The sequence below is a fragment of the Scyliorhinus canicula genome, chromosome 20 (genome assembly GCF_902713615.1).
Source record: "Scyliorhinus canicula chromosome 20, sScyCan1.1, whole genome shotgun sequence".
In the NCBI taxonomy this organism is placed as follows: domain Eukaryota; kingdom Metazoa; phylum Chordata; class Chondrichthyes; order Carcharhiniformes; family Scyliorhinidae; genus Scyliorhinus; species Scyliorhinus canicula.
In genome coordinates this window covers 59,041,134-59,062,004 of record NC_052165.1, presented here as the reverse complement: position 1 = coordinate 59,062,004, position 20,871 = coordinate 59,041,134, and the positions used below count along the sequence as shown (strand labels likewise).

Below are 20,871 nucleotides of genomic sequence, written 5' to 3'. Positions count from 1 at the left end.
CAGGTAGCACGGGAATGGGGACAGCTCCACAAATTGACTCTGTGTGGCTAGTAGAGTAGATGAAGGGGGACTTCCGGAGGTGGGACACACACCCACTGTCTCTGGCAGGGATGGTCCAGACTGTGAAAATGACAGTCCTCCGAGGTTGCTGTTTGTTTTTCAGTGTCTCCCAACTTTTTCCCCCAAGGCATTTTTTAGGAAGATAAATGCGGTAATTTTGGGATTTATTTGGGCCGGTAAAACCCCACAGGTGAGGAAGGTGCAATTGGGCGGCGAATATATCGATGGTCAGGAAGTGGGTAGTGGGGGGTTCGATGTGGAGACAGCATCCTGTAAGGACACGACTTTGAGGGTGTTGTTAACAGCACCTCTGCCGTTCTTGCCAGCTTGGTACTCCACAAGCCTGGTAGTAGTGGCAGCCTGAGGGTGTGGGGACTGTGGCAGCAGCACAGGGGTTTGGAGGGGGCATCGGTGAGGGCACCGATATGCGGTAACCATCAGTTTGCTCCAGGGGGTTTTGTGGGTGGGAGCGGGCAGGGATCGAGAGATTTGGGGATCTCTTTCTTGATGAGATTTTTCCGAGTTTGGAGGAGCTGGAGGAATTTAAGTTGCCAGGTGGGAATGTGTTCCGATACCTGCAAGCGAGGGATTTTGTACGGAGACAGGTCTCGAGCTTTCCACGTCTCCCGCAAAGGGGGTTACAGGATAAGGTGATGTCAAGAACAGGAGGGGAGGGGAAGGTCCCGGAGATCTATAAGGAGCTGATGGAGTGGGTGGGAGACCCAATAGGGGAGGTGAAGAGAAAGTGGGAAGAAGAATTGGGGGGGGGGGGGGGGGGGAGGATTTGGAGGCTGGGTTTTGGGAGGAGACCCTGCAGAGAGTTAAAGCGTCCTTGTCATGTGCCAGGCTCAGCCTCATCCAATTCAAGGTGGTCTACATGGCTCATTTGATTATGGACTGGATGAGCCGGTTCTTTGAGGAGGTGGAAGACAGGTGTGGGCAGTATGGGGGAAGTCTTGCGAATCATGTACATATGTTCTGGGCATGTCCAAGGTTGAACGGCTTTTGGCAGGGATTTTCCAGAGGTCCTGCAAGGGAGGGTGGCTCCGAGTCCAGAGGTGGTGATCTGTGGAGTGTCGGAAGAGCTGGGAGCCCAGGAGGGGAGAGAGGCCAATGTTTTGGCCTTTGCTTCCCTGGTGGCCCGGAGACGGATTTTATTGGGATGGAGGGACTCAGGGCCCCCGAAGTCAGGAGATTCGGTTAGCGACATGGAGGCGTTTCTCAGGCTGGTGAAAATTAAATTCACCTTGAGGGGTTCGTTACAGGGGTTCGCTTGGAGGTGGCAGCTGTTCATCGACTTCTTCGAGAAAAATTAGACTGTCAGCAGGGTGGGGGAAGGAGAGGCATGGAAGTGACGAATAAGGGAAGGAAAACCAATGGCGGGAAGGTCGGGAAGGGCTGGCGGTGTGTTTTTATAAGCTATGTTGGTTGGGGTTCGGGGGGGGAATGATGGTTATTTCGTTGTGGGTTCCGTTGAATGTTATTGTTGAATAGTGTTAAAATTATAAATGCCTCAATAAAATATTTTCTAAAAAAAAAGGCCCAGGGATTCGTTCAGCAAACAAGGGCCTGAGTTCCTTCCAGTTCAACATTATACTGGGGCTGATACTCCACATGTGTCTAGTTCAGGAATTGAGAGTGTATTTTAGTTTAATAATAGTTCCTTTAAAAAAGACAAAGCAAGGTACAAAACAAATACATAAATCAACACAATGAAGTTCAGGAGTTGTGGGAAGCTCTGGCCAAGGCCTCCCATATTGCCCAGATTTATTGGAGTTAGTTTAGGACTCTATAAACTGCAAATATACTGAAATCATTTCATATCAATGTAGCTGTGTAACTCCACTTGGAGCTAGAAAGGTGTGGAAATAGTTTATTTCACTACCTCAGTGAAGCACATTGTACCCCGAGTATTTTTTCACAACACAGTGTTGTAATGCGGAAATTAGGACTTTGCTTGTGAAATGTGTTAATTTTATTTAATAAGGAAACAAAAGGTTTCAGTTGTGATCTATCTTGTCCCTGTGGCTCTGGTCTGAGCAAACCTGAATGCTTCAGGCGATGGCTGTGATCTCATTGGGAATCTTGTAAATCCTCCAATTGGTTTAAATGAAGTGACTTTTCCACTTGTGAGTTCTGCCAGTGCATTTGAAATACTTTTCTGCCGCACGAGGAAGCAAATGGGTTTCAGGTGGAATGCTTTGGGATTGGCAAAGTGAGCTGGATAGACTGGTTGGATGGGTTCAGTGAGCAGCTCATTCATCCCACACGGTCTGAGCTGCTGCTCCTCAGTCACTTCCACTCGCTCACTCCTTGCAGTCCGTTTGTAGGTAACTTTCCCGCTAAGATGAAGATCGTTGTGTTTGTATTCGGGGTTTGGATCCTCCCAGCTCTCTGCGATGGTAAATTAGCTTGTTGTGTGAAAGAACGGTTGGATCTCTCTTCTTTGAAACAATTCCATGTTGATCGAGTTTGTTTTTGTTTTTAATAGCATTTCTTCCTCAAAAAATGGTTTAAACTTAATCTCTCCCCTTGTTGTTTCTAGTTGTGAACTACAAGCCAGAAGTCCCCTTGAGCAGCAGAATCCAAGCTCTCAGAACTGCCACCACCGTCACTTTAAGCAAGCCTCTTTGTGTCTTTAGCAGTGGCACTATTGTCGATGTGTTCGGGGTGCAAGCTACCGTGAACTGTAAGTGCTGGCTCTGTTTAAATAGTTGGGGAGAGAGAGAGGGGTGGTTGATGCAGTAGTACTCATCTTCTCGAAGGGAGTACCCAATTCTCACGGTTTTTCTCCAAAATAAATGCCTTGGACGAAGAATTCAGTGATTCATAGACGTTTGTAACACATAAGGAGGCCATTCGGCCCGTCATGTCCGCAGGTCAACAAGATCTGTACCGATCCCATTTTCTAACGCTTGACCCAGCCACCCTTTCAGGTAGTGAGTTCCAGACTCTCACTACCCTCTGGGTGAAAGGTTTTCTCCCCCTCCCCCAGCTTCTACCTCAAATCTATGTTCCTGGTTATTGACCCCTCTACCAATGGAAAAAGTGTCTTCAATCCATCCTATCAATGCTCCTCAATCTTGTACAGGTCTATTGGGTCGCCTTCCTACCTTTGCTGCACCAAGGAGAACAGCCCCAGCCTATCCAATCATTCCTCATAACTGGGACCCTGCAGCCCAGGCAGCATCCTGGTAAATCTCCTTTGAACCCCCTCCAGTGCAATCACATCCTTCCGATAATGTGGTGACCAGAACTGCGCACAGTACTCCAGTTGTAGCCTAATCAGTGTTTTATTCAGATACTGCATGCCCTCCTGATGCCTTGACTAATAAAGGGATCTGTGGGTATGCAATCTTAAAGCCTTTCTAATCCTCCGTACTTTCCAAGGTCCTACCATTTAGTGTAACCCATTGCCTTGCCTCCCCCCCCCCAAATACCTTGCCTCCCCCCCCAAATACCTTGCCTCCCCCCCAAATACCTTGCCTCCCCCCCCAATACCTTGCCTCCCCCCCCAATACCTTGCCTCCCCCCCCCCAATACCTTGCCTCCCCCCCAATACCTTGCCTCCCCCCCAATACCTTGCCTCCCCCCCAATACCTTGCCTCCCCCCCAATACCTTGCCTCCCCCCAATACCTTGCCTCCCCCCCAATACCTTGCCTCCCCCCCAATACCTTGCCTCCCCCCCAATACCTTGCCTCCCCCCAATACCTTGCCTCCCCCCCCAATACCTTGCCTCCCCCCCAATACCTTGCCTCCCCCCCAAAATACTTTGCCTCCCCCCCCCAATACCTTGCCTCCCCCCATACCTTGCCTCCCCCATACCTTGCCTCCCCCCATACCTTGCCATCCCCCCATACCTTGCCACCCCCCCCCCCCATACCTTGCCTCCCCCCCAATACCTTGCCTCCCCCCAATACCTTGCCTCCCCCCAATACCTTGCCTCCCCCAATACCTTGCCTCCCCCCCAATACCTTGCCTCCCCCCCAATACCTTGCCTCCCCCCCAATACCTTGCCTCCCCCCCAATACCTTGCCTCCCCCCAATACCTTGCCTCCCCCCAATACCTTGCCTCCCCCCAATACCTTGCCTCCCCCCAATACCTTGCCTCCCCCCAATACCTTGCCTCCCCCCAATACCTTGCCTCCCCCCAATCCTTGCCTCCCCCCAATACCTTGCCTCCCCCCAATACCTTGCCTCCCCCCAATACCTTGCCTCCCCCCCAATACCTTGCCTCCCCCCAATACCTTGCCTCCCCCCAATACCTTGCCTCCCCCCAATACCTTGCCTCCCCCCCAATACCTTGCCTCCCCCCCAATACCTTGCCTCCCCCCCAATACCTTGCCTCCCCCCAATACCTTGCCTCCCCCCAATACCTTGCCTCCCCCCAATACCTTGCCTCCCCCCCAATACCTTGCCTCCCCCCCAATACCTTGCCTCCCCCCAATACCTTGCCTCCCCCCCAATACCTTGCCTCCCCCCCAATACCTTGCCTCCCCCCCAATACCTTGCCTCCCCCCCAATACCTTGCCTCCCCCCCAATACCTTGCCTCCCCCCCAATACCTTGCCTCCCCCCCAATACCTTGCCCCCCCCCCAATACCTTGCCTCCCCCCAATACCTTGCCTCCCCCCAATACCTTGCCTCCCCCCAATACCTTGCCTCCCCCCAATACCTTGCCTCCCCCCAATACCTTGCCTCCCCCCAATACCTTGCCTCCCCCCAATACCTTGCCTCCCCCCAATACCTTGCCTCCCCCCAATACCTTGCCTCCCCCCAATACCTTGCCTCTCCCACAATACCTTGCCCCTCCCCCAATACCTTGCCCTCCCCCCAATACCTTGCCTCCCCCCCCCCAATACCTTGCCTCCCCCCCCAATACCTTGCCTCCCCCCAATACCTTGCCTCCCCCCCAATACCTTGCCTCCCCCCCAATACCTTGCCTCCCCCCCAATACCTTGCCTCCCCCCCAATACCTTGCCTCCCCCCCAATACCTTGCCTCCCCCCCAATACCTTGCCTCCCCCCCAATACCTTGCCTCCCCCCCAATACCTTGCCTCCCCCCCAATACCTTGCCTCCCCCCCAATACCTTGCCCTCCCCCCCAATACCTTGCCTCCCCCCCAATACCTTGCCTCCCCCCCAATACCTTGCCTCCCCCCAATACCTTGCCTCCCCCCCAATACCTTGCCCTCCCCCCAATACCTTGCCTCCCCCCAATACCTTGCCTCTCCCCCAATACCTTGCCCTCCCCCAATACCTTGCCCTCCCCCCAATACCTTGCCTCCCCCCCCCAATACCTTGCCTCCCCCCCCAATACCTTGCCTCCCCCCCAATACCTTGCCTCCCCCCCAATACCTTGCCTCCCCCCAATACCTTGCCTCCCCCCCAATACCTTGCCTCCCCCCCAATACCTTGCCTCCCCCCCAATACCTTGCCTCCCCCCATACCTTGCCTCCCCTCCAATACCTTGCCTCCCCCCCAATACCTTGCCTCCCCCCAATACCTTGCCCCCCCCCCAATACCTTGCCTCCCCCCCAATACCTTGCCTCCCCCCCAATACCTTGCCTCCCCCCCAATACCTTGCCTCCCCCCCAATACCTTGCCTCCCCCCCAATACCTTGCCTCCCCCCCCAATACCTTGCCTCCCCCCCAATACCTTGCCTCCCCCCCAATACCTTGCCTCCCCCCAATACCTTGCCTCCCCCCCAATACCTTGCCTCCCCCCCAATACCTTGCCTCCCCCCAATACCTTGCCTCCCCCCCAATACCTTGCCTCCCCCCAATACCTTGCCCTCCCCCCCAATACCTTGCCTCCCCCCCAATACCTTGCCTCCCCCCCAATACCTTGCCTCCCCCCCAATACCTTGCCTCCCCCCCAATACCTTGCCTTCCCCCCAATACCTTGCCTCCCCCCCAATACCTTGCCTCCCCCCCAATACCTTGCCTCCCCCCCAATACCTTGCCTCCCCCCCAATACCTTGCCTCCCCCCAATACCTTGCCTCCCCCCAATACCTTGCCTCCCCCCAATACCTTGCCTCCCCCCAATACCTTTGCCTCCCCCCAATACCTTGCCTCCCCCCAATACCTTGCCTCCCCCCAATACCTTGCCTCTCCCCAATACCTTGCCTCTCCCCCAATACCTTGCCCCTCCCCCCAATACCTTGCCTCCCCCCCCCCCCAATACCTTGCCTCCCCCCCCCCCAATACCTTGCCTCCCCCCCAATACCTTGCCTCCCCCCAATACCTTGCCTCCCCCCCAATACCTTGCCTCCCCCCCAATACCTTGCCTCCCCCCCATACCTTGCCTCCCCCCCAATACCTTGCCTCCCCACCAATACCTTGCCTCCCCCCCAATACCTTGCCTCCCCCCCAATACCTTGCCTCCCCCCCCAATACCTTGCCTCCCCCCCAATACCTTGCCTCCCCCAATACCTTGCCTCCCCCCCCAAGACCTTGCCTCCCCCCCAATACCTTGCCTCCCCCCCAATACCTTGCCTCCCCCCCAATACCTTGCCTCCCCCCAATACCTTGCCTCCCCCCCAATACCTTGCCTCCCCCCCAATCCTTGCCTCCCCCCAATACCTTGCCTCCCCCCCAATACCTTGCCTCCCCCCCAATACCTTGCCTCCCCCCCAATACCTTGCCTCCCCCCCAATACCTTGCCTCCCCCCCAATACCTGCCTCCCCCCCAATACCTTGCCTCCCCCCCAATACCTTGCCTCCCCCCCAATACCTTGCCTCCCCCCCAATACCTTGCCTCCCCCCCAATACCTTGCCTCCCCCCCAATACCTTGCCTCCCCCCCAATACCTTGCCTCCCCCCCAATACCTTGCCTCCCCCCCAATACCTTGCCTCCCCCCCAATACCTTGCCTCCCCCCCAATACCTTGCCTCCCCCCCAATACCTTGCCTCCCCCCCAATACCTTGCCTCCCCCCCAATACCTTGCCTCCCCCCCAATACCTTGCCTCCCCCCCAATACCTTGCCTCCCCCCCAATACCTTGCCTCCCCCCCAATACCTGCCTCCCCCCCAATACCTTGCCTCCCCCCCAATACCTTGCCTCCCCCCCATACCTTGCCTCCCCCCCATACCTTGCCTCCCCCCCCAATACCTTGCCTCCCCCCCAATACCTTGCCTCCCCCCCAATACCTTGCCTCCCCCCCATACCTTGCCTCCCCCCCAATACCTTGCCTCCCCCCCAATACCTTGCCTCCCCCCCAATACCTTGCCTCCCCCCCAATACCTTGCCTCCCCCCCAATACCTTGCCTCCCCCCCAATACCTTGCCTCCCCCCAATACCTTGCCTCCCCCCCAATACCTTGCTCCCCCCATACCTTGCCTCCCCCCCAATACCTTTGCCTCCCCCCCAATACCTTGCCTCCCCCCCCAATACCTTGCCTCCCCCCCAATACCTTGCCTCCCCCCCATACCTTGCCTCCCCCCCAATACCTTGCCTCCCCCCAATACCTTGCCTCCCCCCCATACCTTGCCTCCCCCCCAATACCTTGCCTCCCCCCCAAGACCTTGCCCCCCCCCCCAATACCTTGCCTCCCCCCCAATACCTTGCCTCCCCCCCAATACCTTGCCTCCCCTCCATACTTGCCTCCCCTCCAATACCTTGCCTCCCCCCAATACCTTGGCCTCCCCCCCAATACCTTGCCTCCCCCCCCAATACCTTGCCTCCCCCCCAATACCTTGCCTCCCCCCCAATACCTTGCCTCCCCCCCAATACATTGCCTCCCCCCCAATACCTTGCTCCCCCCCATACCTTGCTCCCCCCAATACCTTGCCTCCCCCCAATACCTTGCCTCCCCCCAATACCTTGCCTCCCCCCATACCTTGCCTCCCCCCAATACCTTGCCTCCCCCCAATACCTTGCCTCCCCCAATACCTTGCCTCTCCCCCAATACCTTGCCCCTCCCCCAATACCTTGCCCTCCCCCCAATACCTTGCCTCCCCCCCCCAATACCTTGCCTCCCCCCCCCAATACCTTGCCTCCCCCCCCCCAATACCCTTGCCTCCCCCCCCCAATACCTTGCCTCCCCCCCAATACCTTACCTCCCCCCCAATACCTTACCTCCCCCCCAATACCTTACCTCCCCCCCCAATACCTTACCTCCCCCCCCCAATACCTTACCTCCCCCCCCCAATACCTTACCTCCCCCCCCAATACCTTACCTCCCCCCCAATACCTTACCTCCCCCCCAATACCTTACCTCCCCCCCCCAATATCTTACCTCCCCCCCAATACCTTGCCTCCCCCCCCCCAATACTTTGCCTCCCCCCCCAATACTTTGCCTCCCCCCCCAATACCTTGCCTCCCCCCCAATACCTTGCCTCCCCCCCAATACCTTGCCTCCCCCCCAATACCTTGCCTCCCCCCCAATACCTTGCCTCCCCCCAATACCGTGCCTCCCCCCCAATACCTTGCCTCCCCCCCAATACCTTGCCTCCCCCCCAATACCTTGCCTCCCCCCCAATACCTTGCCTCCCCCCCAATACCTTGCCTCCCCCCCAATACCTTGCCTCCCCCCCAATACCTTGCCTCCCCCCCAATACCTTGCCGCTTCCCCCCCCCCCCACCCCCCCCCCACCACCCCCACCCCCACCCCCCACCACCCCCACCCCCACCCCCACTCCCACCCCCCCAACCCCCACCACCCCCCCCCCCCACCCCCACCCCCCCCCCCCCCCCCCCACCCCCCACCCCCCACCCCCCACCCCCCCTTGCCTCTCTCTCTTCCAGGTTGAATTCCACTTGCAACTGCTCTGTCCACCTGACCAATCCATTGACGCACCCCTGCAGCGATTGGGAATCTGGTGTGGCGGCTGTGGACTGTCTGGCAGGAGCCATGCTGCCTGCTGGGGAGGCATCCACGAGGGCTGGTGAGGAGTGGCCAGGGGACACTATCTGGCAGGTCTGGTCCACGCACAGCCGACGCCATGTTTAATGGCATGAGCGGCCGCAGCCATTCCCCTGCTGTTTATATCGTGGGAGCTGGGAGTTTTATGCGGTGCAGCTGCTAACCCGTCATCGGTCGCAGGGTCGGTGAGGGGGAGCTGATGGGTTTTTCTTCGTGTGACACCACAGATCCGCCGCAATTAGGCTCAAAACCGGAGAATCCAGCCCACGGTTGTAGAGATTTATTTGGAATCTAATAGTCCAGCTGTTGGGTGAGATATGAATGGTTTTGTTACTGCTGCAACATGATACATCCTGAGGAGCTCCACGTGAGCATTATAAAACAATATCAAGTGTCACCAGGATTTATTAGAACATAGAACATACAGTGCAGAAGGAGGCCATTTGGCACATCGAGTCTGCACCGACCCACTTAAGCCCTCCCTTCCACTCTATCCCTGTAACCCAATAACCCCTCCTAACCTTTTTGGTCACTAAGGGCAATTTATCATGGCCAATCCACCTAACCCACATGTCTTTGGACCGTGGAAGGAAACCGGAGCACCCGGAGGAAACCCACGCAGACACTGGGAGAAGGTGCAGACTCCACAGACAGTGACCCAGCAGGGAATCGAACCTGGCACCCGTGCGCTGTGAAGCCACAGTGCTGCCCAAATCGGGTCAGATGATCCAAAGCTTAACCCAGGATGAATCTTGGGAAAGAGGAAAGCAAGATGGAGAAGTGTAGGGAGGGAATTCCAAAGTTTGGGGTTTAGGCATCTGATGGTATGGTCACCAATGGTGGAAAGATTCACTTGGAGAGTGCAGATACCAGTTGGGGCTGGAGGAAAGAGTTGAGGGGGAGGGGTTGGTGGTGAGACAAAAACAAGTTGAGAATTTTTAAAAAATCAACATGTAGCTTGACTGGGAGACGGTGTAGCTCAGCAAGAACCAGGGCCAATGGTAAATGGGACTTGATGCAAATTAAGACATGGGTGGCAGAGTGTTGATTGGTTTCTGGAGAGCAGAATGTGCGAAATCAGCCAGAATCATAAAATCTACAGCATGGAGAAAGGCCCTTCGGCCCAAACTGGCCCATGCCAAAAAGCCCATCTGAGCTAACCCCATTTGGCCCATAACCCTCTTAAACCTTTCCTATCCATGTATCTGTCCAACATCTGTAGGTGTTGGAATAGTCTAGTCCATGGTACGCACGTGGGTTTCAGCAGCAGATGAGCTAAAAGGAGGGTAGGTGGGAAGAGTCCGGAACTGTTGTAGAGATTCCAACTGCTTGCTCGGCTATGTAAAAGTCCTATGACATTATTGTGAAGCAGAGCAGGACGTTACTCCCAATATCCTGGCCAACATTGATCCCTCGATCAACATCAACACCACAAAAGCATACATGTTCATGTTGCTGGCTGTGGCCATATTGGCTGCTGCATTTCCTACATTACGTCAACACATCAAGTGGCATTTAAATGGCAGTAAAATCCTGTAATTGGTTGAAGAATAGCTCTTGAGTCTGAGGTAATTTGAACACGCAACCTTCTGATCTGGGGTCAGATGGGCTACTGTTGCCTGGCTAGCTAATTGGCAGTAAGTACTTGGATGTGAAAACTGCTATGTAAGTATATCTTCCTCTATTTTTTTTTTCAAATGGGGAATCTTAGTGATGATGTGAATGAGGTCATAACGGTAGCCTTGTGGATAGCACAATCGCTTCACAGCTCCAGGGTCCCAGGTTCGATTCCGGCTTGGGTCACTGTCTGTGCGGAGTCTGCACATCCTCCCTGTGTGTGCGTGGGTTTCCTCCGGGTGCTCCGGTTTCCTCCCACAGTCCAAAGATGTGCGGGTTAGGTGGATTGGCCATGATAAAGTGCCCTTAGTGTCCAAAATCGCCCTTAGTGTTGGGTGGGGTTACTGGGTTATGGGGATAGGGTGGAGGTGTTGACCTTGGATAGGGGGTAGGGTGCTCTTTCCAAGAGCCGGTGCAGACTCGATGGGCCGAATGGCCTCCTTCTGCACTGTAAATTCTATGTAATAATCTTATCTCCAGATCAAACGTGACGCCCAAGTTTGAAAGCAAACTGGCCTTTTCTCTTGACTGGAGCCAGCAGCAAGAGAATGGAATGAATGGCTTCAGTCTTCCCATGATATGTAGAGGAGATTTCTGCTCAACAAGTTCTGGATTTGTCAGGGAAATAGTTTGATCCTGCCTGGCCTTAAGGCACCTCTAAATGAGCTATTAAGGAGTTTTCATGATTGATCTCCCTTGGATGAACAATAAAAAGTGGCTTAAGTTCTTGGACATTCAAACTTGAACAAATTGTTTTCTATTGAGGGTGGCAACTGACCTTCTCCAATTAGTGATTAAGAGCCAAAGAAACGTGCTGATCCTGCCCATTAATGAAATAACTGTCCTTGAACAATGATAATTTTAATAAAGCTTTTGCTGAGCAATTGCTTTTCAGAAATCTGAGACTGTGGGTGGCACAGTGGCTAGCACTGTTGCTTCATAGCGCCAGGGTCCCAGGTTTGATTCCTGGCTTTGGTCACTGGCTCTGCGGATTCTGCACGTTCTCCCCATGTCTGCGTGGTTTTCCTCGTGGTGCTCCGGTTTCCTCCCACAGTCAAAAGATGTGCAAGTTAGGTGGATTGGCCAACCTAAATTTCCATTGGTGTCCAAAAAGGTTAAGTGGGGGTACAGGGAAAGGGTGGAGGTGTGGGCTTAAGTAGGGTGCTCTTTCCAATGGCCGGTGCTGTTGGGTAATTTGGACATTCTGAATTCTCCCTCCATGTACCCGAACAGGCGCCAGAGTGTGGCGACTAGGGGCTTTTCGCAGCAACGTCATTGCAGTGTTAATCTAAGCCTACTTGTGACAATATATATTTATAGTTGTGCTTCAGACAAAAGGGACATGAGTCCTTTAATCTGATGTTTTCCCCACTGAACAGCTGACTTGCAGTTTTGTCCCCCTCCACCTTTTAAACCCACCTTGTGTGCTAGTTAATTAGTAAACCATTTTACTGGAGGAAGTTGATGACTTATCTCTGCTCTTACAATTATTTCCTAGTCTATGATTGATTGCTTTCTCTAGCCTGGAGATTGAGCAATCTACTTTAAAAAAAAAATAAAAATTATAGTACCCAATTATTTGTTTCCAATAAGGGGCAATTTAGCATGGCCAATCCACCTACCCTGCACATTTTTGGGTTGTGCAGACACGGGAAGAATGTGCAAACTCCACACAGACAGTGACCCAGAGCCGGGATCGAACCTGGGACCTCAGCGCCTTGAGGCAGCAGGGCTAACCCACTATGCCACCGTGCTACCCTGAGCAATCTACTTTTGGGCATTCATATTTTTGTATGCAACTTGAGATTTTCAAAAAGAAAATGAGCCAAACAATCTTTTTTTCTTTTACAGCAATCCCAAATGAAATTGGCAATAGCACAATAATGACCTATCAACAAACAGCAGGAGGGGCCACTGGGCCCTACCGGGCTGCAAGCTTTGACAAGCCAGCCTGTACATCTTCGCCTTTCGTGGTGAGCACCGATCCTGTGACAATCCAAGCCGAGATTAATCAATATCTGTTCAGAATTGGAAACGATGCCCAGTGTTTGAGCCAAATTAACAACCCTCCAGAAAGTTGTAATGCACCACTTGCTGCAGGTGTAAAGTACAGGTAAGAAGGTTTCAATCTTTTCTCCGTGGAAACGGGGGTATGAATTTTGTACCAGTTGCAAAAGATGAGCCTATCCTGCTTGTACAAAACAACTGGACGACAGTGAATATAATTGTAATTAATTAATTTGGCATCAAATTAATTCCATCTAATAGAGTAACCCTTTTTTATATACCCTTAGTAAAGCATTGTGACTGTCTCTTTCGGACCCAGGTATGGATGTTGAGCCAGAACTTAGCTGAAAATCTATTCCTCAATGTCATGTTTTGGAACCTGTAGGATCCCCCACCCCCAGATGGGGTAGGAAGTCCCAAGTTCACAAGTATAATAACTTGCGCAGTTTTTTTAAATTGGCATATCTGGAAGAGTATATTGGTGTAGCAGAGTGCATTGCTGTAGTTGGAGGCATGTAGACCTTGACTAGGTATTCAATTACTTCAAAATGAGGCTGGTAAAACTACTGTGTGCATCCATGTTAAACTTTTTGTAAAATCACAGGTTCAAGTATGCTGTACGAAACGCATCTACAAATGGGTTTATTAATGAAACACTGTGGTCCGACTCCATCACCCTGAAACAAGGTAAGTGGTTATCTTGTAGGCTCTTTGGTTATCCATTCAGTTTAGCAAGCAGTAGCTTGGATTGATGCATCTGGCTAATCAATAGTGCAAGCTTGGAATATACCATTTTTTCCCTTTGAACTCTGCCCTCAACTAAAATGAACCAATCCTGTCAGCCTATGAAGTCAAATTGCCTTTGTTCTGATGAGTTGAATACCAAACTTTCAAGTCCACCCTTGAAACCAGGCCTGATGTTGGCTTTACAACTGGAGGCTAGACCTCTCTCTCTCTCTCTCTTCCATCCATTTTAATTTTCTATAGTCTTTCAACAAAATCCTTTCCCCTTGTACCATGTTTTAAATTTTATTTCCCATAGTCTTATCAGGCTTCCTAAAAGCCGTACGCTGAAATCCAAAACTGGCTACCATCTTCTAACTGGTCTAACCACTGGTACAGGTCAGTATTGTCTCTACAGAGCAAGATCCTGTGTTTGAGTCCCTCTGTTCAGCTTTGCATAGGTTTATTATACTTGAATTTCAGTGTGAGCTTACAGTTGGAGGTGTGCAGGGAAATCTTTCAGTTATAATTATGGGAAGGATTAGTTCTTTTGAGATTTTAAAATGAAACTTTTAAGTTTCATGTCTGAATTTCTCAAATCACTTCTGCTTGTGTATAAAGTATATAAAAAGCAGAATAACTATTTTCTTTATTTTAACTGAATTTTGACTTTGGTAGCAAATTGGCAGTTATTTTATAGCTGAAAGGATTTTATTTCAGTTGACTTCAAAGGTTGGGGCTGGAGGAGCACCGAATTCTGCTCCCCGTAACCAAAACCCCTTTTGATTTCATCTGTCTGAACTAAATATTTTAACCGCTCTGGCCTCGTGACCTTCCCCAATTTGGATGGGTTGAATATTTGATTGCTTTGCAGGCCCAATTTTTTTGCAAACATGTACACTTTTTAAAAAAAAATTTAAAAATAATACTACACCAATTTGAAAAGGAGAAGTTTCTATAAATACTTTGGTACTAAATCGGGCATACTCAAAACGACATTGACATAGGAACATCTTGCACCATTTAAATCTCTGGAATGTGGTGGTTGTTAGATGAGAATTTGTGTTGAACCACTTTGGCTCAGATATGAGGCTGCAGAACTAATCGTTGATTTATAAATACCTTGACAAGTGAAACTTGCATTCAGTTAGGGCATGCATACATGTGTCTCTATCAAACGTCGCTATTGATTGTGCCTTGCCTTGTGTAAATACCTGGCTCGACTTGACACCCAAATCACCTACAGCTTTTGAAATGTGTGCGGTAACCTTTCCTAAACTGCTGCTAACCAGTTGAATTTGGTATATTGTCTTTTTTGTTTTTGGACAGTACTAACTGTCAGTACTAAAGCCAGTACTAACAAAGGACCAAGAACAAAGAAAAGTACTGTGGTGATGTGCATCACTGTAAATACACAAGGGGTTAATGTAAATACATGTAGACTAGCTAGACACTAGAGGGAGCACCAGAGACATGACACACAGACACTCAACCAATAGGTCAGTAAGATAGGACATGACCAATGGGCATTCACGATACACACAGAGGTGACACGACCACAGGAGGCATTACACCAACCCATATATAAAGGACACCACACACATGATCTGCCTCTTTCCAGTGGAGACACTCGGTGAGTACAGACACAGGGTTGATTCAATATTACACCCACCACCTGGATTGTAGCAGACTGGTTTGTCAGTCTGAGTAGCTATAGAAGGATTAACAGTAGTGACGAACCCAAGTAGGAGAAGTGTAAATAGTTTAATAAACGTGTTGAAGTTATCTCCACGTTTGAACCTTCCTTTGTCAAGTGCACCACAAGGAAGCCGCTTATGGTACGCTAAGAGCAGAACAAGACAAGTACAGTACAGGAACAGGCCCTTTGGAGGGCCGAAGGGCCTGTTCCTGAGCATGTACTTTTCTTTGTTCTTTGTTAGTACTGGCTTACAGGTTGGGAGGTGTGCAGGGAAATCTTTCAATTATAATTATGGGGCGGATTATTTATTTTGAGGTCTTTGAAATGAAACTTTAAAAATTAGTTAAATTATGGAATATTTTTATTACATTAACACTGAAATCCTTTAAGCCAAACTAACTTTGGCTTACTGTGCACTAAACTGTAGTCTTTTTTTTTTCTCCATGTCGCTCTTTACATTACAATTAATAACCTTTTTTTAAAATTCTGATGTGTGACCTGTCTGCACCCCCTATCCCTGAGGCTTTGGAGCTCCATTTCAGGACACCCGAGTGTTGAGACAAATCTAATCTCTTTTTTTTTTTGTCTTCAGCATCTGAGCCCACAGCCATTGTACCCACAAACAGGCGGACTGGAGGAATGGTGGTGATAACAATTATTCTCGTCATCCTTCTGTTCCTTCTTCTCTGTGCCTTTGCTGCTTTGCTGGCCATTATATGTTGGTGAGTATTGCTACAACAGATGAGTGTGACTAGTAGAGGATTAAAGAACAGTAGTGGCCTTGGATGATATTTGTACATTAATTTTCCATGCGCTGTAAACCCTATGCTGTGTCTTGTAATGTGATACTTAAAAAGGTGATTCCAAGAGGAAGGCGGGTACAAGATGGGGCGGAAATATTGTTGCTTCAGATCCCTGCAGTCTTTCCTCATCTGCTGTAATTGCCCCACAATTATTTTAAAGCATATTTTGGTAATTTATCAAGATACTGGAAACCTGGCTGCACGGATATAAAAATCAACAAGTGTTTACTTCTGTACACAGAAACTAGGTGTTTCAGCCAAGCTCAATCTGGTTCTCATGGCCTCACATAAGTATTGACTGTCTTCAGGAATCTTTGGATAGCGATGAAAAGTTGAAGAAAAGCATGCACTTCATGTTGCATCCGCTCTTATCTGAGTCTGGCATGGACTCGAGGCTTTCTCCCCTAAAAGGACATTATGGGCACTTACATAGCCCCTTACTAGCTTTTATTTTGGTTGAATTTAAATTTCTGAAGTTGTACTAATTCGTCTTGGTTTAGTGCAGCCGTTTCAGTCCAGTAACGTAATCACGACACATTTCTGCCTGTAGAGCAATGGAAAGCCATTACCACCTTCCTCCTTTAGAGTTATCTAAAAAGTTGCACATTTCTGGCTATAATTAGCCCCATACTGTCACTGACGCAGCTAAGCTCACACATGGAGGTGTTTAACTGATAGCTAGGGTTATAAATTGTTGATGTTTACTTTGTTTCTAACTTTGCCTGGGCTGGGAAGAAGTTAGCTCAACATCTTTCTCGCTCTCTAAATTTGTCCCCAAACATGCTGGTCTATCATTCCTTTGATGGCTGACTGTTGAAACAATTGAAATTGCGCTTCTCAACCTAATTTGTAATTTCTCCTCTTCTGTAGCTTGCAAAAAGAAGTCTCTGCAGTGAACCCGCAGCCTGCTCCAGCGAGGTATGTCACTCATAGAAAAAAACCTGACTTCACTGTGCATACCAACACAGGAGTAACCGAAGCTGTTACCAAACCATCACCTGGGCAACATTACCAATCCATTCTGCCTGTTCAAGGTTCAGCGTAACATGCTTGAAAGATCCAAGAGATGTAAGTGCATTCCTGTCTTGGTGTATGTTTATAAACCCAATTTGTTTTCATAGAATCCTATCCCCGTAGCCATGTAACTTCCATCTAACCTTCGGACACGGGGACAATTTAGCAAGGCCAACCCACCTAGCCTGCACATCTTTGGGTTGTGGAGGCGAAACCCAGAGCCGGGATCGAACCTGGGACCTCGGCGCCGTGAGGCTACCGAGCTAGCCCACTGCACCACCGTGCAGCCCTGAGATTGACTTTGCTTTGGAACACTATCTAATCTATCCTACCTTTTCCCCCTCGTTGAATTCAGGGGCCATGGTGTTTTGTTCAAGTGACTATCATTCATGGTAAATGTTGGCATTGGATTTGATTTATTGTCATGTGTACTGAGGTACAGTGAAGTGTATTGTTCTGTCTACACTCTAGACCGATCATTCCATACATGAAAAAGCATAGGACATAAATACACCCAATGCAAATACATAGACCTAGACATTGGGGGAGCATAAATAGTGTAGTACTACTCCGTAGAGAAGATGTGTGGAGAGATCAGTTAAGTCCATGAGGGTCATTCAGGAGTCTGGTAACAGTGGGGAAGAATCTGTTTTTGAACATGTTAGTGCGTGTCCTCGGACTTCTGTACCTCCTGACCGATGGAAGAGTGAATACCCCGTTTGGGGGGGGGGGGGATCTTTGATTATGCTGCCATCTTTCCCAAGGCAGCAGGAGGTGTAGACAGTCAGTGGATTGTGTGATGGACTGAGCTGTGTTCAGAACTTTGTAATTTCTTACGGTCTTGGGCTGAGCTGTTGCCATTCCAGGCTGTGATGCAGCCAGATGGGATGCTTTCTATGGTGCATCTGCAGAAATTAGTAAGAGTCAATGTGGATATGTCGAATTACCTGAGGAAGTATCGGTGCTGTTGTGCATTTTTGGTTGTAGCATCGATGTGGACCAGGAGAGATTGTTGATGTGCCCATCTAGGAATTTGAAGCTGTCTACCATCTCTACCTTGGGCACCTTTTGATGCAGACGAGTGTGTACGACTCTGCTTCCTGAAGTCAATGACCAAACAGCTCCTTAGTTTTGCTGGCATTGAGGGAGAGAATATTGTTGTTACACCACGCTACCGGGTTCTCTATCTCCCTCCTGTACTCTGACTCATCGTTGTTCGAGATCTGGCCTACTATGGTCATGTCATCGGCAAACTTGTGGATGGAGTTGGAGCCAAATTATGCCACAGTCATAGGGAGTACAGTAGGGAAATAAGTACGCAGTCTTGCGGGGCCTCGGTATTGAGGATTATTGTGACTGTTGTTTATCCTGGTTGTTGTTTATCCTTGCGGACTTTGGTCTACGGGGCAGGAAATTGAGGATCCAGTTGCAGAGGGAGGAGCCAAGTCCTAGGTTTGGAGTTTTGATGAGCTTGGCTGTAATTATGGTGTTACAGACCAAAACTACTTTTAAATTTATCCTCATTAGATTTGTGCACATGTACACTTTGACCTCTGTCACTATTGAGGGGCTTTGTTTTATTTTTTTTTAAAAAGCTCCCTAAACTGGACACTCGGACAGATTACACTGACAGAACTGCAAGTCAGCTGTTCAGTGCAGATTGGTGATCTAGGACTGGATTTTCTGTCCCTCCACACCAGATTTCTGCTTCAGCATGTCGGCAGGATGCTCTGTTTTGCTGACTGGTCAATGGGGTTTCCCATTGTAGGGCAGCCCCACGCCGTCAGGAAACCAAAATGGAGCATCCCAAAGGCGGAGAATCCAGCCCCTGATATAGATCTGATTTAAAACATGATTTCCAGTCATTTTTCATGTCACCAAGTTTCTGGAGATGAGCAATAGAATAGCAAGGATCAACGAAGAGTTAATTTATAGGGGTGAGCAGAATTTAGATGTGGCTCTGGTCTCGAGCAGGGTTTTAGTTTAGAACCAGCTTGTTGCAGGACTCTCTCTCAAGCAGAGCTCCTTTTTGAAGTTCTAATCGAGTAACTGAAGGATGCCTAATGGTGAGTTGGACTTCTGGGAAAGCAAAGCAGGAGGGTGACTAGCCTGTGTTGATCATGGAAGTCTCCAACTTCAGGACAATTTAGTGAGATTTGAATGGACATCCTTGCCAAAAGGCCAAAGAAATCTCAAACATACAACATTTTTAAAGCAGTACTCAAACTTGCCTTTAGTTAAGGCAAATGGATATAGATGGAAAGTTTCTGCTAGTTTAGACAAGGTAAGTATGCAGCTGACTAGTTTAAGTGTAGTTATTAGTCTTCATGTTCTTTGATTTTTGATTGAAATTCTAATTTTGTGGCTCGAATTAATTTTTATTTTCATAAATACCTGTGTTTCCAGACACCCAATAATCAACTTACTGGATTCTATTGAAATCCTAATACAATCAATAAGGATAGATTATTTGGCAGTATACTATTTCTGTAGTTATTGTACAGAGTAAGGAGGTTGTGCCACGTCATGCTATTCTCTCACTGGATATTGAGCTAAAGATGTAATCTCAATAATTGGCAATAGGTAAACAATTGGAGTCCAATAATGTTAAATTGGAAGCTGAACCAAGGAAATATCACAGCATTAAATAATCCAAAAAGACTGACATGCGTGCTACTATAGGTGGATGGAAAACTATTGCCCGCATAACCATTGGGCAAAAATAAATCTTAGTTGATAGCTTCTTATTACTTTTGATACTATTTTTTCTCTAGAAATCTATTGCCAGTTAAAAATACCTGTTTCCCAGAGTAAGGGGATTCAGAATGCAGTAACTGTAATTATATCTTGACTTCTGAATTTATGGTCTGTGACGTTTCTTTCCATCTGTTAAGCAGAAGTGGCGACATTTTCATATCCACACTATAATCCCAACTTTTTGATACTTCAATTATGGCAGCGGGTGTTTCAAGCTGTAGTAACATAGGAGGGTATATCCTGTATCTTAAATTTGTCCATGGGATATGGGATTCGCTAGCTGGGCCAGCATTTATTGCCCAACCCTGAGGGCATTTAAGAGTCAGCCACATTGCTGTGGGTCTGGAGTCACATGTAGGCCAGACCAGGTAAAGATGACAGATTTCCTTCCCTAAAGGACATTCGTGAACTAGATGTTTTTTTTTTTAAATGACAATCGACAATGGATTCCTGGTCACCTTTAGACATTTAATTCAAGATTTAAAAAAAATTATATTCGAGTTTCACCATTTGCCGTGACAGGATTCGAAACCAGGTCCCCAGAGAATGACTCTGGGTCTCTGGATTACTAGAGCAGCAACAATGCACTACGCCACTGCCTCCCCATTACACCTCGAACTAATGCCTGTGGTAAATGCATCTTTTTGACTGGAAGTATATTTTGGGCTGGGTCATATTGGAAAGAGTGAAGGCGATAATTAATTTTGTTGGGAAGCATTGAAACAAGACTGCTATCCAATTTGAAGTAATTATTTTCTTTCCTGTTCCAAGGGTAGTCAATGAAGATGAACTGGAGATAATGGTGAAGGAAGATCAACTACACTCTGACTCTTTTATTCCCCCAGGATAAACTGCATGATTGCAGCCCAAACTTACTTTTATAAACCCTGCTAATAAATGGTAACTGTACAGGCGTACTTGTATTTCTGTGAATTGACTTTTTTTGGTATGGTATATTTCTTGTATTCATTACATACAATAAAAACATAAAACAATCTTTCTGTAGTTTGAGCCCCTTTGCCTCTTTTTTTTACATTGAAGGATTATGTCTGTTCCAACAATATGCTCCGGACAATAGTGTATTGAGGCATATATAATTTTAACACTGTTCAGGAGGAACAAATAACACCCACCCAATGTGGTTTACATACACCGTTCCCAAATCCCCATTAACTATTCCCCCCCCCCCCCCCTGCCCTGCCTCCCTCTTTCCCGTTACCCTCTTTCCTGCTGACAGCATAATTTTCCCCAAAGACGTTGATAAACAGCTGCCAACTCGAGGCAAACCCTAGCATCGATCCTCTTGGGATCTTAATCTTCACAA

General features: G+C 49.1%; 1 protein-coding gene across 1 annotated transcript; it reads left to right on the top strand.

The window, feature by feature from the left end:
- The first annotated feature begins 2,273 nt into the window (after nucleotides 1–2,273).
- On the top strand, nucleotides 2,274–20,552 carry LOC119955190 (uroplakin-3a-like). Its single transcript, XM_038781175.1, has 7 exons — nucleotides 2,274–2,462; nucleotides 2,606–2,749; nucleotides 12,396–12,657; nucleotides 13,156–13,238; nucleotides 15,566–15,695; nucleotides 16,647–16,844; nucleotides 20,319–20,552. The coding sequence occupies exons 1-6, from the start codon at nucleotides 2,408–2,410 to the stop codon at nucleotides 16,819–16,821; spliced, it is 849 nt and encodes a 282-aa protein (XP_038637103.1). The 5' UTR covers nucleotides 2,274–2,407; the 3' UTR covers nucleotides 16,822–16,844; nucleotides 20,319–20,552.
- Nucleotides 20,553–20,871: the final 319 nt, after the last annotated feature.

What these genes read in the sequence shown, in the direction of transcription:
- LOC119955190 (XM_038781175.1), top strand. Translation starts at nt 2,408, where the DNA reads ATGAAGATCGTTGTGTTTGTATTCGGGGTTTGGATCCTCCCAGCTCTC. An exon ending in GGTGCAAGCTACCGTGAACT is followed by an intron (nt 2,750 to 12,395) that starts GTAAGTGCTGGC and finishes TTTCTTTTACAG; the next exon opens with CAATCCCAAATGAAATTGGC. An exon ending in CTCCATCACCCTGAAACAAG is followed by an intron (nt 13,239 to 15,565) that starts GTAAGTGGTTAT and finishes TTTTGTCTTCAG; the next exon opens with CATCTGAGCCCACAGCCATT.